Here is a 14867-nt window from a genome sequence, read left to right as displayed (position 1 = left end):
AATACTTTCCTGTTTTCCATTAACCCTGATTTTAAATTCTTTAAGGAGAGCGAGAGCAAACATGGTCAAAATGGACCACTAGGACTGAAACTGTGATGGCCAACTGACAAAAGTGATATCTAAAAGACACTCTAAATGACTTTAAAAATTACTTAAAGAGTAATGATTCTTCAAAGAGATGTGTTGATGGGGAACAGGATGCGAAATAAGAAAAAATGCTATCAAGAAAGAAATGAATAGTCATTTTTTTATTCACTAAACAAAAAAGCGAATGATCCACAAACATCTATGTAGCATGCCTTTGAATGGATAATTAAACAAAGATTTCAAATTAAAAACATAAATTTATGTAGATAATTTCAAAGTCTCCAACAGATAACAGAATTACAAGATTCTTCTCTTATTCTTGTCCAGAAGGCACAAAATTAACTTGAGCAGAAGTCCATGGATAACTAATAAATCACCACCCACATTAAAGTTGAACCCTAACACTCCTCAGTCCTCCAACAGGTGAAGGAGTGAGGAGGGTTAGGGTTAATGTGCTGGCATGCTTGGGATTTACGGACCCAAAGTAGTGAAACTTGGCCCATATTTATTCATGGTCAAATGTAATGACAGAAATTTTTTTTAAAAAGGAAATATATTATAATATCAATGGGGAAATTTTCAGCGAAGAAATGGGAAGATTTAGAGCAAATTTGTTTGAACAGAATTTCAGAGGGTGTTTATGACCTTCACCATTTACGGATCCACCTCTAATTCCATGCAATTTACTGTTGTCATGCTGAAACTGTCCATAAGGGAATGTGTTCATGTGATTCAGAATCACACTGTACTTCAGTGACCATCTGATTCAGTACAGTACACATACATTATGAACAAGTTATTCATCCATATTCAAACATGGCATCCAGATGTGTGTTCGATTAAAAAGAAACCATGAATCAGACACAACCCAACTTTTACGAAACGAAGATTTTCAGTTCACATTTCAATGTGTTTTAACATCGTCACAGATCACGCTCAAAAGATGCATCTCACATTTAAAAAGTCAGATGTTCTATTTACAAAATTAAGACACACTTAATAGAATAAAACAAAAAGCACCAATGAATAACCATGTTATCATGAACATTATTATTCAAATCATTCGATTCAACCCATGTTTCTGTCATTTATGCAATTCTATAATAAGGAAATAACTAAGACTAATTTCTCATAAGCTTTTTCCAAACCTGACTGCTTCTAGACAAGAGAATGGGGACTTTTTCTTGGTCTCCAGGATACGCCTCAGGACTAAACATTATCTATTGTAAGAGGATTTTCAAAAACAGTTTGTTTTTGGACTGTAAATACTTTTTTTTTCAGTTTCGCCTACTATTAGAACATTGTATGTAATAGGTAAGAAATGCAAACATTTCTAGCTCACAGCTAAAACAACACCAGCTGCGTGAATTGGGCTATATAGTCAGGGCTTTGTCATACAAACTTCCTACACATTTGCAAATAATGAACAGATATCCCAGAGAGTACAAGAGAGTAACTACAAGCAGCAGATATATGCTTCCACAAACACCAAGACTTATTTTTAAGCAGATTATTTCCACAAGGTCGGTATGACACATACCTTTGGAAATATCTGAATGATAGAGATATCTACAGACATGACGGACAGATGTGGTTCTTTACAAAGGCAGTCTTTGCACAATATCAATCTAGTGCACCTTCTGTATGTATGCTACATGTGACATTCTTCCAAGAATGCACTCTGGTCACATAAAGGAAGAAAAAAAAGAATAAAACAGACTTGGGTATTTCACAACTCTGATTATGGAATTCTTAATTTTACTTCCAGAATTTTCTCCACTACACCTTGTATTATATATAACCAAGCAAGGAAAACTAAAAATCTAACTTCTGTGGAGTTTCTGTGCACAGTGAACAGCCATCCAAGCAAAGTTTTGTCTTTATATATATCTGAAGAGCACTTGCCTGATACGTGTATGTCATTGGGTATTCTTAAATGTTAATACATGTAGGTAGCAATAGCACACATAGATCAGTGAGGTAAACAACTCCAAAGTCTTGATAGTTTCCATCTTTTAATAATGAAATTAGGGGTGGGAATTGTATGGGCAGGTGACAGGTACTCCTCAAGTATGACAAAAAGAGATACAACAGACACCCAAACTTGACTGAAACCAGCCACTAAATGCCCATGTGACAATACTTTCAGTTTGTGCCCATTTGGTGGCCTTATACCCGGTATGAAGATGATTCACTCTTTTTGTGGCAGATAATGCAGGAAGCACAGAGCTCAAGGTTCTCAACTTTAAAAAACTAAATTCATGAAACTGAAATCTGAGAAAGATGAAGCTGACTTTGAGAAAAACCCTTGGATTCATCTTTCCTTCTGTGATAAACAATGATTTTTATAGGAAAGAACACCTTGACAGAAACATGACTTTAATGAATGAGACTCTACAGCACCCACAGAGTTCAAGCAAAGAAATCAGAGATATAAATCTAGAAATTAACGCCACAAAATGTTCCTCCAAACAGCATGTTGCTTTCATTCAACGAAATGAAATTTACATTTGATTGCACAAAAATAGTGTTTTATCTTACATGCATAATGTTTGTAGTGCTTCACGTTGTACGTCAAATTACTTAATTCATGGGAATGAGTGGTAAATATGCAAAAGATATCACTGATTCGTTACATCACAGAGAAAGCATATTTGTTTGAGACGCAGCAGTTCAGGGGATATAAATTGGACAAATATGCAAAATAATGCAGTGGGATGGAGCACTGCCTCCAGACTATAAAGTTAAACTTTTCTGGAGAAATTCTCTTTCGGACATTTCCAAAGTCCACATGTAAGAACTCAGCCTGCATGTAAAACGATGAAGACCAGGAAGTTGGACTCTGAAACGGTCTTTCTGTGTTCTTCAACTAATCCGAAATGAGTAACAGGCTAGTCCACTTCATTCCAATGCTGGCTAGCTGCAGTTGCTTAAGGAGTTACACACATGACTTACACTTACACTTACGCACTGGCTCATTTCTTGAGTCAAACACTCGTTCCACCATTCAATGAGTTACTCAATGTAGGTCCTACATTGGTCGTAGTTGAGTTCTCAGCTGGGCTCTCCTTATCAACTGGCAAGGTAGAACTGGAATCACTTTGTGATGGTGTAGGACTCTCAGTCAAAGATTCACTAGGTTTATTTGTGGATGGTTGTACGTTGTTACTTTGTCCTTCAGTGGAGGTACTGGCTGTACTATTTTGCTCATTGATTGGCTGTTCTGTTACTGAAATTGATGCACTCTGTGGCGGTCCTGTAGAATTATTTGAGTTGACGACTATTACATGTGGTGAAGTGGTAGGGGGATTGGAACCGGTGTTTGGCGGGTACCGGTGAGTTGCTTGGGCAGGGACGACCACTCGTTGTCTAAGCATGGATCCTATGTGGAACTGCCAAATGGTAGGGTTGACCACTCGAGGTACTGCTGCGGCTGGTGGCTGCGCTTGATGCCTACTGGGGACAGTTGCTGCTTGGTCTTGGGTGTTAGTACCAACACTATTCACATTGCTGTTGGTGTTGACCTGGGGACCGACCTGGGGACCAACTTGTGGTGTCGCCTGGGCATCATCAGCGGGTATGTCAGGGGGTATGTTATCCTGAAGGTTGAGGTTCAGGTTAGCATTGAGACCTGCTCCATGCATCCCTCCATGTTGATTGCGTTGAAGGAGTAACTGGATCCTAGCCTGATGTAGAATAGTTGGCAACTCATAGTGGTGGAAAAAGTAGATCATGGAATGCTGAAATTCAAAATACAAGCAATTCACACTCATAATTCCCAATACGGAAACAAAATTACAAAGTATTGGTTCTACAGATATGTAAATCTTGGGTAAAAATCAGTTTTCATGTTATGCAACATATTATCTGTAATATACAAGTTTTAACCCCTACAATAATAATCTGAAGTGCCATCAAATTGTTATTCTTTGGAAGGGGGGACTTTCATTTTTAAGACCAATGTAATCATCTTTATCATTTCACATCTAGTGACATCTTAGCCTATACTGGCCAAACACATTGTTTAAACTTGTGTAAACAAACTTTCTAACTTACCTGAATAAATAACCAAGAAGTGATTAACGCCAAACCGCTGTACTGACCATTGAATCGATAATGGTAGGCATAGAATGCAAAATGGTAGAGATAGAAAAACCTGCAGTAATATACAAGAAACAAAATCGACCATAAATATGACAAGAAATTCTGGTTCCTAGATGCAAAAGATTGAAGCCACTTTGAAATATTTCGGCAGACTTACTTAAGCCAATGTCTCTTGCTGATGTTGGTGTGACAGCAAATTGCATCGTATTGGTCAGCAACCCATACAATCAAAATGATATAGAATGCTGTTGTTGTATCGTTGAAAAATTCTGACATTATCGCCTCCATTCCTGCAGAGAAGTAAATACAAAAAAATATGAAAGTGAACCTGATCTATCACAAAAGAAAAGAATTATGATGCTTAAAATGAATAAATAGATTTAACAGATGTTTTAATATTTATCATAATAACATTAGTTATCACATAAGAGTGAGTGGACACAGACGCACTACATTACTGTGTTTGACAAGCCCAAGCGTGATGAATTTATCTTCAAGCAAACTTGACGTGCTGTAAAGATGTTGTAGGGACCTAAGTGTGCAAATGTGGCACCTTTGAGTTTAGGTAATTTCTGCTGTTGTGTGTTTTGCTTTCAGCGTAAAAACAAACCGAATACGTTGAGATAGAACAGCGCATTACGCAGGGTTTGATATGAACCATGCAATACAGTTATATATCACATTGGTTGTTGCCATGGATCAACCAACCAGAATTGAGAATTCAAGTTTGCCTGAAGATAATATTTCAATATTTTACTTCCAAAATGAAACAGATTCAAAACATCAGGATAAGCCGGTAAGAAAAGACAATAAAGAATGCTGATCTTTATATCCTTGACGCCATGACTTTTTTCTGAAAGCCGACTCCGAGAATTCCAGCCTTGCTTGGCCACAAGGCCACCTGCCAAACCGCAAATTCTCAGTTTGTGGCCCTGCGTGCTCTGCAGGCTTTGATTTACACTGTGAAAAGGCTCATTGTTCAGTGGCATGCGGCTCTATTCACGCTTCCACATTCCCGTTGCCTTTTTTCAAAGTGGGGACTATTGTGAAGCTGGTGATTATGATGCAAATTCGGCCTTTTCATTTCTTGGCAACACACAAAGGCCAATCACCATATATACAGGAGCCAGGGTATGCCTTCTTTCACCGTATTCGCTCGAGAGTGGGCCGAGAACAATGGCTGAAAAGCGGGCTGAGGAATCTCAATTTTTACGGCGGCTCTTGCCGCTTCCCGTTGCGAAGGTGTTAAAGGTGACAAAAACGCCAAAAACAATATTTGAGGGAAATTCAAAGATTCAGGCAATGACGGAAAAACCAGTTTGTACATAGCCAGGGCACAAAAACAGGTAGCAATGTAGGGCTGTGCCAACTTTCTGAATCTTCCAATATTTGATCCAACGCAAGGTTAAATATTCGGATATTCAATCATTTGAACTGAATTCAATCCTACACTTAACCACTTCGTGCCGGGGCATTTTTCAACGTTGAGGATGCTGGGCCTGCATGACTATCATTTTTTCCGTTTTCAAAATCCTTCAACAATTCATCATTCCATTTAACAGCCGTTTATAGCCGCACGGAATAATCTTTAGGTACTACTCTAAGTTGACAGGTGACCTTCATTGACGCCCGAATATTTCAGCCAGGCCTGCAGCCTTGTAAACAGAGCCCAGATTGTGCGGTGTTATACAACTGTCTTTTGTTCATGAACCTGGCTCAGTGCACTGCTGACCTCTTTTCAATAGGGGCCAGATTAGCATGCAGCGGTGCTGTGTGGCTCATCGCTGCGGTGGTGGAGAGCTTTTGTCCCCGGTGGTAATCCGCTTGCTCTAAATACCCCAAACCCTGGTATACAGTTTCAAAATAACGCTGGATTATCACCACTTTTGAGAGTGAAAAATGCCGGTAATTCCCAGCAGCCTGGTCTTTTGTTCGGAGTATGGTCTTTTGTTACAGGGCCCTGTTTCCTTTGTCCGAGTTCGGAGACCCCGGCCACACATATAAACCATACGGCTCCGATTTCGGAGTCCCCGGCTGGTAGTGGTTAAGCAGTTATTTGTCTCTGTTTTGAGAGAAAAGCACTGGTCAGTCCAGTTTCACTGACTCTACATGACCTTCATTGGCTCTTCTGCTTGTTCTTAATACTTTTAAGGGGCATCAAGCTCTGTATAAAGTAACATGGCTGGGCTCTTACTTCATGAATCTTACAAAATCCTTCAAAAATTACTGCTGGATTTAGAAGGATGAGGAATATTATGATCAGTCTTACCAACAAGAGCTAAAATGACTGTAAGCAGAGGGGCTGCAGGGAATGCTATGGCAGTGTTCATCTCTAACATCTGCAGTAAATCCACTAAAAAAGAGGCAAAAATGGCATGGTTTAATATCACTCCTTACATTTCAACGATTTCTGCTAACTTGTGGATCATCAAAAGTGAGGAAACCCATCTTCAATATAAATGTCTTTATTTTAATTCTTTGACTCTGGGGCTGAGTTTGGGCGGCTTGTTTTATTTTTCGCGAACAGCTTGATTCGGTTGAGTTCTTTTCTATTCAAAAAGGAACATTCGTTTCTGTGTTAGGAAAAAAGATTAATGTTAATTTTGCAAAACTTCACATTGTCATCGAATTTTAAAGCTATCTCTCACTAATTTCTGTGGATCTTCAAAAATCGAAATCATTTTTCCGCTTGTTCCTGTAAAACGCCGAAGAGGACGTGGTATGTAATCCTGTTCTAAGAATGTTCTTGGGTTGTCTTCCCACCGCTCCAGCGCGAGAACACGAAACCTGTGTTAAGATCAGGCCGCCCAAACTCGACCTGGGATTCACATGCCAGCTGAGCCCAATTTTGCTGAGAAAATATGAGCCGAAAAGGAAATTTCAGTAACAAAGTTATCAAATAAATGCTGATACATTTCTTCAAAATGTTTTAGCAGCATCAAAGATTTATAAAGGAAAGAATGGTGTACAGGATAACAACACTTAAACACAAAGAAAAAGAACGCTGCCCTCTAATGACCAGTTCTGAAAATCTCAACGTTGGACAAATCAAGAGACACGTCTGATTTCACTCACCAATGAAAACGAAGATCTGATGGTGAGAGTATCTAAGCAGCATTGATATGGAGATGGTAAAGATGAGCATGATAAACCCAGCAGCAATGTAAGATGTCCGAGCCATCCACATACTGACAAATCGATAATGTTCACCGGTTACAACATTACGCAAATAACCTGCAAAGGTGATAAAGAAACAAAGCCTAAAACATGTCAGGATTTGTGACTAATATGGAGAAACGTTCTTGGCTTTGGTCACCCTCAGGACTGGAAATGCCAAACGCTAAACACTGCCGTCAGTGTGCCACCTCCCCCACACACAAATATAAGGTTAAATATTCAAATTTCCTGCATGTATAGACAACTCTGAGGAGACAGCACAACTGCGGTGGTGCAGCACTTGAATGTGCCTTCTGGGACTCGACACACACATGCATTTGGCAAATTGGGATATCCTACTGGTCAAAGAGGTACGTATCATGCATGTACAACCTGTCCACAATCATTGCGCCCCACCTGTCCACAATCATTGCGCCCCACCTGTCCACAATCATTGCGCCCCACCTGTCCACAATCATTGCGCCCCACCTGTCCACAATCATTGCGCCCCACCTGTCCACAATCATTGTGCCCCACCTGTCCACAATCATTGCGCCCCACCTGTCCACAATCATTGCGCCCCACCTGTCCACAATCATTGCGCCCCACCTGTCCACAATCATTGCGCCCCACCTGTCCACAATCATTGCGCCCCACCTGTCCACAATCATTGCGCCCCACCTGTCCACAATCATTGCGCCCCACCTGTCCACAATCATTGCGCCCCACCTGTCCACAATCATTGCGCCCCACCTGTCCACAATCATTGCGTCCCACCTGTCCACAATCATTGCGCCCCACCTGTCCACAATCATTGTGCCACCGCAGTAACTGGTTTCTAATTTTGGTTTCTAAATTATAATACTTCACCTTTATTGTCTTCATGCTCAGCCAAACTCTTGACGCTAGACATCAAGATATCGTCATAGCCAAGAAATTCCTCCAGGAAGAATCGACTCAGAGAATCTCCAAAGCACGCATCCTGGGTAGGATCTAGAAGGATTAGAAAGACACAAATATATCAATTCACACTGGACTATTTCATCTCAAAATTCAATTTTACTATGCACTTTTACAAATTGACGTCTAAGCTGAAAATTCAAAAGAGCCACTGACAAGTAATATAGGTATAACTTGGTCAATCAGACTACAACTTCGGATTGGAAAATTGGAGATTTTAAAGCATAGAAAGGCACTTGTTCATCAATGACAATTAGCAATGAACAGTGTAACAGAGGATGACCATCACAAGAGTCTTAGGCACTTGAAGATTATGTCTGATAAGACAGCGTATGTCAAAAACTACGATGTCAAAATGAAGACACTTCAAATGTGAAAAGTTGATCCCGCTTCAACTCCAGCTAACTTTACTTCTAACATTCACAGAAGAAATGAACCAGCTATTTAAATACAAGTTTCATCTTGTACTCACCTAACTGCACAACCATGACTGGAATACCAAGTTTCTCTCTGGTACTGGAGGATAATCGAAGGAATCCATACTCTAAGGAATACTCCATGATGTATTCATCTGCAGGCCATACTAAATGAAAGATAGTGACAAAATAAACATGATGATCAGATTACTACACCAATGTTGTTATTTTTTAATTTCTGGTAATGACGTCAAAGATTCCTCAACTGAGTGCCCCAAGCACTGAAGCTAGTAAGCGTGAAGAAACCTGGGGAGAGGAGACAATGAGAAGCAGTTACAGTTTTAGAGGTGGGAGGAAAACCCCAGAGGAATACTCTGGGTAAAGGCGTGCCTTTGTCACATTTCGTAAGCATGTGACTGGACAAGCAGTGTTGTGGCTACCCACGAATGTAGTGCTTTTTATGCAGAAAAACTTATGACTTTAAAGGTGGAAATTCAAGTGAATTAGAGGGCTGAGGCTTAATTTGACTTCACAACTACCTGCCATCCTAGCAGATTTACCTGCTCTGGTGAACATTTCAAATTCAGACACTGTCTCTCGGAATGGTTGCATGTTCTTGACTGGCTTTTCTGTCACCATGATGTCTACAGTCACATTGGCTTCGTCTGCTGAGGGTTGGAGACTGTCTGGTTCCTTGGTGCTTTCCTTGCCAGGATACTCCCAAAACATGGGAACCCGACTGAATCCATTAAGGTCATCCTCATACGTTTCTATGAACAAATGGACAGATCAATCATCAAGGTGGCAACATTGCTAGGTTCCATTCTTTCCATCAAAACAAAACCTTTCTGTAATCCTTACTGTACCATGAAATACATATATGCAAAATATGGGAACAGGTCAGGTCACTGGGTAAGCAAGACTTTGTTCATCATTTAGGTCTGTAGATGTGGACTTTTGGATTCCAAGATGTTGCAGCTGGGATGCTGAGCGAATCACAAAATCACAAAGATCCACGGTTTAGGTTTGAACCCACATTCCGTTAACCCCATCAATTCTCATCACACCTGTACTGGTACTGGTCTGGCTGTCGGTCCGTCCCTTCTTGTTATAAATGGAGAACGCTTGCGGACTGGTTCTGTTGTGAACAATCTCCACCCGCAAGATACCATCACGAGGCCAAACCTCCTGGTAATCTACCAGACAGTTGATGGGTGTACGAGAAAAGGTACTATGTATATACGCCAACACAAACAAGGCTGTCAATGCCTGAAATCAATCAAACAAATGGAAAGGATTAATTGACAGTAACCTCAACTGAATAATACTTCAAAAGAGCCTAGAATTTTATTTTAACCACATGTACTGCATAGTAGTAAGGTCACCGGCAAAGCATGAGTTTTGTTCCACAAGTTGAACCTCCATACATGTATGTGAGCCATGTGGTTTTTATATGAACGCAGGTATACCAGGTGCTATATACAGTAGAGTGGTAGCCAGTGCTACATGTACATGTATATACAGTAGAGTGGTAGCCAGTGCTACATGTATATGCAGACTATTCCAAAACTAAAGGTTACTAAATGCATTGGCCAGTCCTAGTGACAGTGTTTCCATTATTATAGTTTACCACCGCAGTTTCCCGTTCAAGAGGAAAACATTCAGTAAAGGTTCAGCAAATGGAAAATTACACTTGTTCTATCTATCCCTCTAAACTTGTAAATACTTCAAGTGAACTGATAACCAAACAACAGGGAAATTCACCGATGATGCCCTCCGCCTGCGGCCAGGACATTAGTCACGTCCATTTTGCTGAGCATGCACATTTACATGTAAGACCGGCCAAATACACATTTATTCCCTTATTTGCGAAGTATAATACCTGTACATATTTGTACTTGTACAAAGATGAGATATACATGGAGGCCTGTGCTGTCATTCAGAATGAGCACTCTGTCCATGTCATACTTGGCAAGTAGATTAAACTCTACTGTATCTTGCCTTGCCTAATCTGACTCTGTACAACAAATGGATAGCAAAAATGTACATGCATACTGGTTTTTCAATGGTACACCTTTATCTCAGAGCAAATGATAATTTACAAACTTACCAATGAGTTGATATTTTGTACATTGTAAATGTATGTGTACGTGTACATTTATGATGTTAACCATACACTTAACGTGTACGTCCTGTGTGCATCTCCATTAATGGGGCAATGTATGTACATAACTCAATGTCACAACCCCGTCTTACAACATGGTACATGTCTGTTTGCCATAGATATTTAGGGCTGAGTCAATTCGAATAATTCACTATTCAAATATTCAACCTTTAATTTGATCAAATATCTGAATATTCGGTCGTACCAACCGGCAGATTGTTGATGAACAAACCATATACAAAATCAGTTGCAATATCACACACATTTGTACATTGTGATCCATATACTAGCTTTTCACATCTAGGAGTATTTCCAACCATGCTTTAGCAAGATTTAAGAGATGAACAAGACTTATAGCCCTGTCAGAAATTTCTATTTCTTTTAAATTGTTTAATGAATAACTGACGTTTAAAACTTTTTTAAATCGTTGTAAGATTTCTGAAGCTTTCCATTTGAATCTACTTGAAACAAGCCTCTATTCTGAAATGTTTTTCATTTAAAACAAACGAAATTTTCCCTTTTCATGAATTTTGCACTCGACTATCCAAATTTGAAAAATAAAATTCGAATATTCGACAATCGATCGAATATTCGGTTTTTCAGATATTCGGCACAGCCTTAATAGATATGATCCTTTCACTATAGATCAAACTGAACCAACAGCAAGAATGGAGAAATCACGGGTCCAACTGGACAACCATTGGAAGACCAAAAGTGAAATCATGTGATGCATTCATTCCTGTGTACATCCACGCCATTTAACCTAGGACCTATTTAAACTAGGACAGTACAATGTATCATGGAGCTAAAAACCTGTCAGGAAACATTTTAAAAGTAGCGTGTACATCTTTACAATTAGATTCAGGTGCAAAGGAGAAAAACATGTACATGTATGCTGCATGCCAATGTATTTGCCACCATTAACGTTTTTTATGTAGCTAAGAGATGATAAATGGTCTTCTGAAATCCAATACTAAATTGGAATTTTCCAGAACTGAACTCTGCTGGCAGAAAATCTAACCACAACATCCTACATGAACTTCCAAATCCAAGAGAACTGTTTTCATGAATATTTTGTGAATGAGGAAAACAGTCCCTAAACATCATGCACTGTGGGTCCTGAAATTCATCCCTTTAATAGCACATAGATCAGACACAATATTAAAACTGAATACCTCATGACTCTTGTACAAGGGTCAGTTGCTGGTGGCTACATATATACCAGAAACTTTGTCATCAGCCTTTGTGCCTCAGACTGATAAGGCCAAACAGAAAAAGCAATTATCTCAAAATAGCTAACAAAAGTGATTCAAAGCTATAAATTCATTCCTATTTACAGAAACAAATGGAGATGAACAGACGTTATTGGCAAAGGCTTCGTTTTAATTCACAAAACTCATTTTGAACGGATTCGTGTTTTTTGTCTTCTAAACCAAATTAAAGGATACATGTCAATGAATACTGCCTTCATAGGAGAACCTGACAAGAAAGTTAAGAATTCAGTGAGTCCCAGATACTGGGGGGGGTTTGCAGGAGCAAGGGTTAATAAACCGTATACAAGGAACAGTTTACCCTCCAGAAAAATCCAGTGACCAAGGTAATGCTATCGCTGGTCATTTGCAGCGACCCCCCCATCAATGGTGGTAAGTACTTCGATAACTACTGTGTGAAGCCATTGTTCCATGACAGTCGCTCAGTACAAATCCCCCCCACAATACTGTCCGCCATTCTGAGGCTTATCAATGGGTAAGATACATCAGAAATCATGACAAGGAAAGCCAAAATTGCTTAAAGTTATGGCTACATGTACAGGTACTGCATATCTCCAACACTCACCTTAATCAATATTGCAAATTCAAAAAAGCGCCGTACTGATGGTGGGAAGGCCCGTGCGTATGTGATCGCTATCTTGAAGAACAGGGCATGAAATAGCCTGTCCCTGACATTGAGTAAGGGGTTAGGGTTATTATTGTTGTTGCGTGCGGCATCAGCATTGACAGGTTGTTGTTGTTGCTGTTGTTGCTGCTGCTGTTGTTGGGGGTTGACAGGAGGCATTGTTGAGCCAATGTCTACAATGCCTAAAGACTTATACAAGACAAATTCTGACGAGTTTGTGTCGTAGGGGTCAGTGTCTGGAAACGTTGACTTAGAAGTGGATTGCTGTGAGCAAGTTCAAAATCTGCAGTAAAATAGGGAAAGACTTGACGTTACAATGCTTTCATCTGCATCAAGAGAAAATCTGAAAACACTTTACTTGATGAATTGGTCCATAATGCAATGAACACTACTCACTAGTCTGAGAATTGAATTCAAGGCATGGGGGAAAATAATTAATTATGGGGTCGCTTCAATATTTACATACATGTGGAGCAATTAATATCATCTAATGACTAGGTGAAATTTTGAAAGAATTCAAAAGAATGCATTTCCTTCAAAAAAATATGCAGAGGTTTTTCCATCTTGTGGGTCTATAAGTCTTACAAATTTGGCAACATACAAAACACAAACGATTCCTAAAAAGTAGATTTCTGACTAAGTCAAATGTATAAGAACCAATGCCAGAGTTTTACTCAGCCAACAGACAAAGTGTCCAAGTTGCTACAATTTAAGCTGAACACTCGACCCTAACGTACATGTACATGCATTTGTGTTACAAAACGAAGTGTCCAAATGGCCCACAAACCCAGCATCAAAAAGACACAGACATCTCTCTGGCTGAAACAATGAAAACACAGGAAAGAGTTCCATATACAGGTGGCACTTGACACCCATGCACAAACCCCAAGTATGAGACTGGTCTGAAAAATGTCTAAATAAATGACTTTGTATTTTTCCTCCTAAATTGAACTTTCCTGGACATGTTTTTGCTTTTGATGGCTGATAGGTCACTGTAGGAAGCAAGAACTAGCATCCGTATAAGGAACTCTTTCCCCCGTTTATGTCCTTTCTCCATGGTTAGACCATGGAGGAAGGAATGGTTAGACCAATTCATCATGATGGAAACCTGTAGGTAAAGGTCGGCGGTCTACCCATGGAGGAATTAAATCTTAAATTAAAGACATATGACTGACTCACACGGTCAGCTAACTGAACTGGAAGGTGTTATAAAGAGATACACGCCATATATTATATGCACACACATATATAAAGGTTGGAGAAACTATAACCCCACACATTCAAAGACAAAATAAAACCTGCAGCCTGGCTTGAGCATTAACACTCACTCAGTAAATTAAAAGAATCCGTTTATTCATACGCACTTGGCTGACTGATCAATTTTGTTGTTCCGATTGCAAATTTGTCACATTAACCTTATGCGCCGGTCAATATTATCTTGGACTGCAAGGCAGCAACCCTATTAGTACACATGTAATCTGTCAGATTTTACACCACGCATTTTCAACAGAAAACGGCAATTTCGTACCATAAATCTGTGGTTCAAAGTTGGAAATCGCACCGACCGTCCATTTTTGCAGTGTGCATATGATATATCATTATCATAGGTACCCACTCACTCAGTCATGCGCCAGTAGGGTTAGTAGTATGTAATCATCATGATGGGAACCAGCGAATGTGAATCACGACTGCGACATAACCCACTTTTCAAGAGGGGTCGTAACGTGTAAGACGAAAGATTTCTCGAATTTTTAGTAATCCACTAAGCTAAGAAATCATTCTATTTATATAAAAAAACAACATTTGGTAATTATTTCATGATTATGTCAATAAAATTAAACATTACTTCACTTTTTAACATCTTTTAAAGGTATAAAGAATGCAAAGTGCCGTTACGGTACCCCTCAGAATGAGATGCTTCTTGCATATCGCATGTCTTGAATGTATGTCCATGTCGTACAAGAATTGTACCGGCTAAAATGTGTTGGAGGTTCATCATAGAGCTAGATATATTGAACCTATAAATGTTACACAAAAAGTACAATTGAATGCGTTACATAAAACTGACATAGAAGTTTGAGAAG

At 39.5% G+C, this 14867-nt stretch overlaps 1 protein-coding gene across 4 annotated transcripts; it reads right to left on the bottom strand.

Moving 5' to 3' along the window:
• Positions 1-233: 233 nt before the first annotated feature.
• LOC110985819 (membralin-like) lies at positions 234-14820 on the bottom strand. 4 transcript variants are annotated; one of them, XM_022247196.2, is made up of 11 exons: positions 14685-14820; positions 12724-13066; positions 9791-9992; positions 9284-9493; positions 8780-8890; positions 8218-8340; positions 7267-7425; positions 6461-6544; positions 4349-4481; positions 4144-4243; positions 234-3827 (listed from the first exon to the last, which is right to left on the bottom strand). In XM_022247196.2, exons 2-11 carry the CDS (start codon positions 12940-12942, stop codon positions 3075-3077), a joined length of 2094 nt encoding a protein of 697 aa, XP_022102888.2. In that variant the 5' UTR covers positions 12943-13066; positions 14685-14820; the 3' UTR covers positions 234-3074. The 4 variants fall into 4 exon arrangements, with proteins under 4 accessions (XP_022102888.2, XP_022102886.2, XP_022102889.2 ...); XM_022247194.2 differs by lacking the exon at positions 14685-14820 and adding an exon at positions 14312-14421; XM_022247197.2 differs by lacking the exon at positions 14685-14820 and adding an exon at positions 14148-14297.
• Positions 14821-14867: the final 47 nt, after the last annotated feature.

Source organism: Acanthaster planci, linkage group LG12 (assembly GCF_054643075.1).
Source record: "Acanthaster planci isolate LZ-2023a linkage group LG12, COTS_SCS, whole genome shotgun sequence".
Classification (NCBI taxonomy): domain Eukaryota; kingdom Metazoa; phylum Echinodermata; class Asteroidea; order Valvatida; family Acanthasteridae; genus Acanthaster; species Acanthaster planci.
Note: the sequence above shows the minus strand (reverse complement) of the source record. Positions and strands in the feature narration are given on the sequence as shown.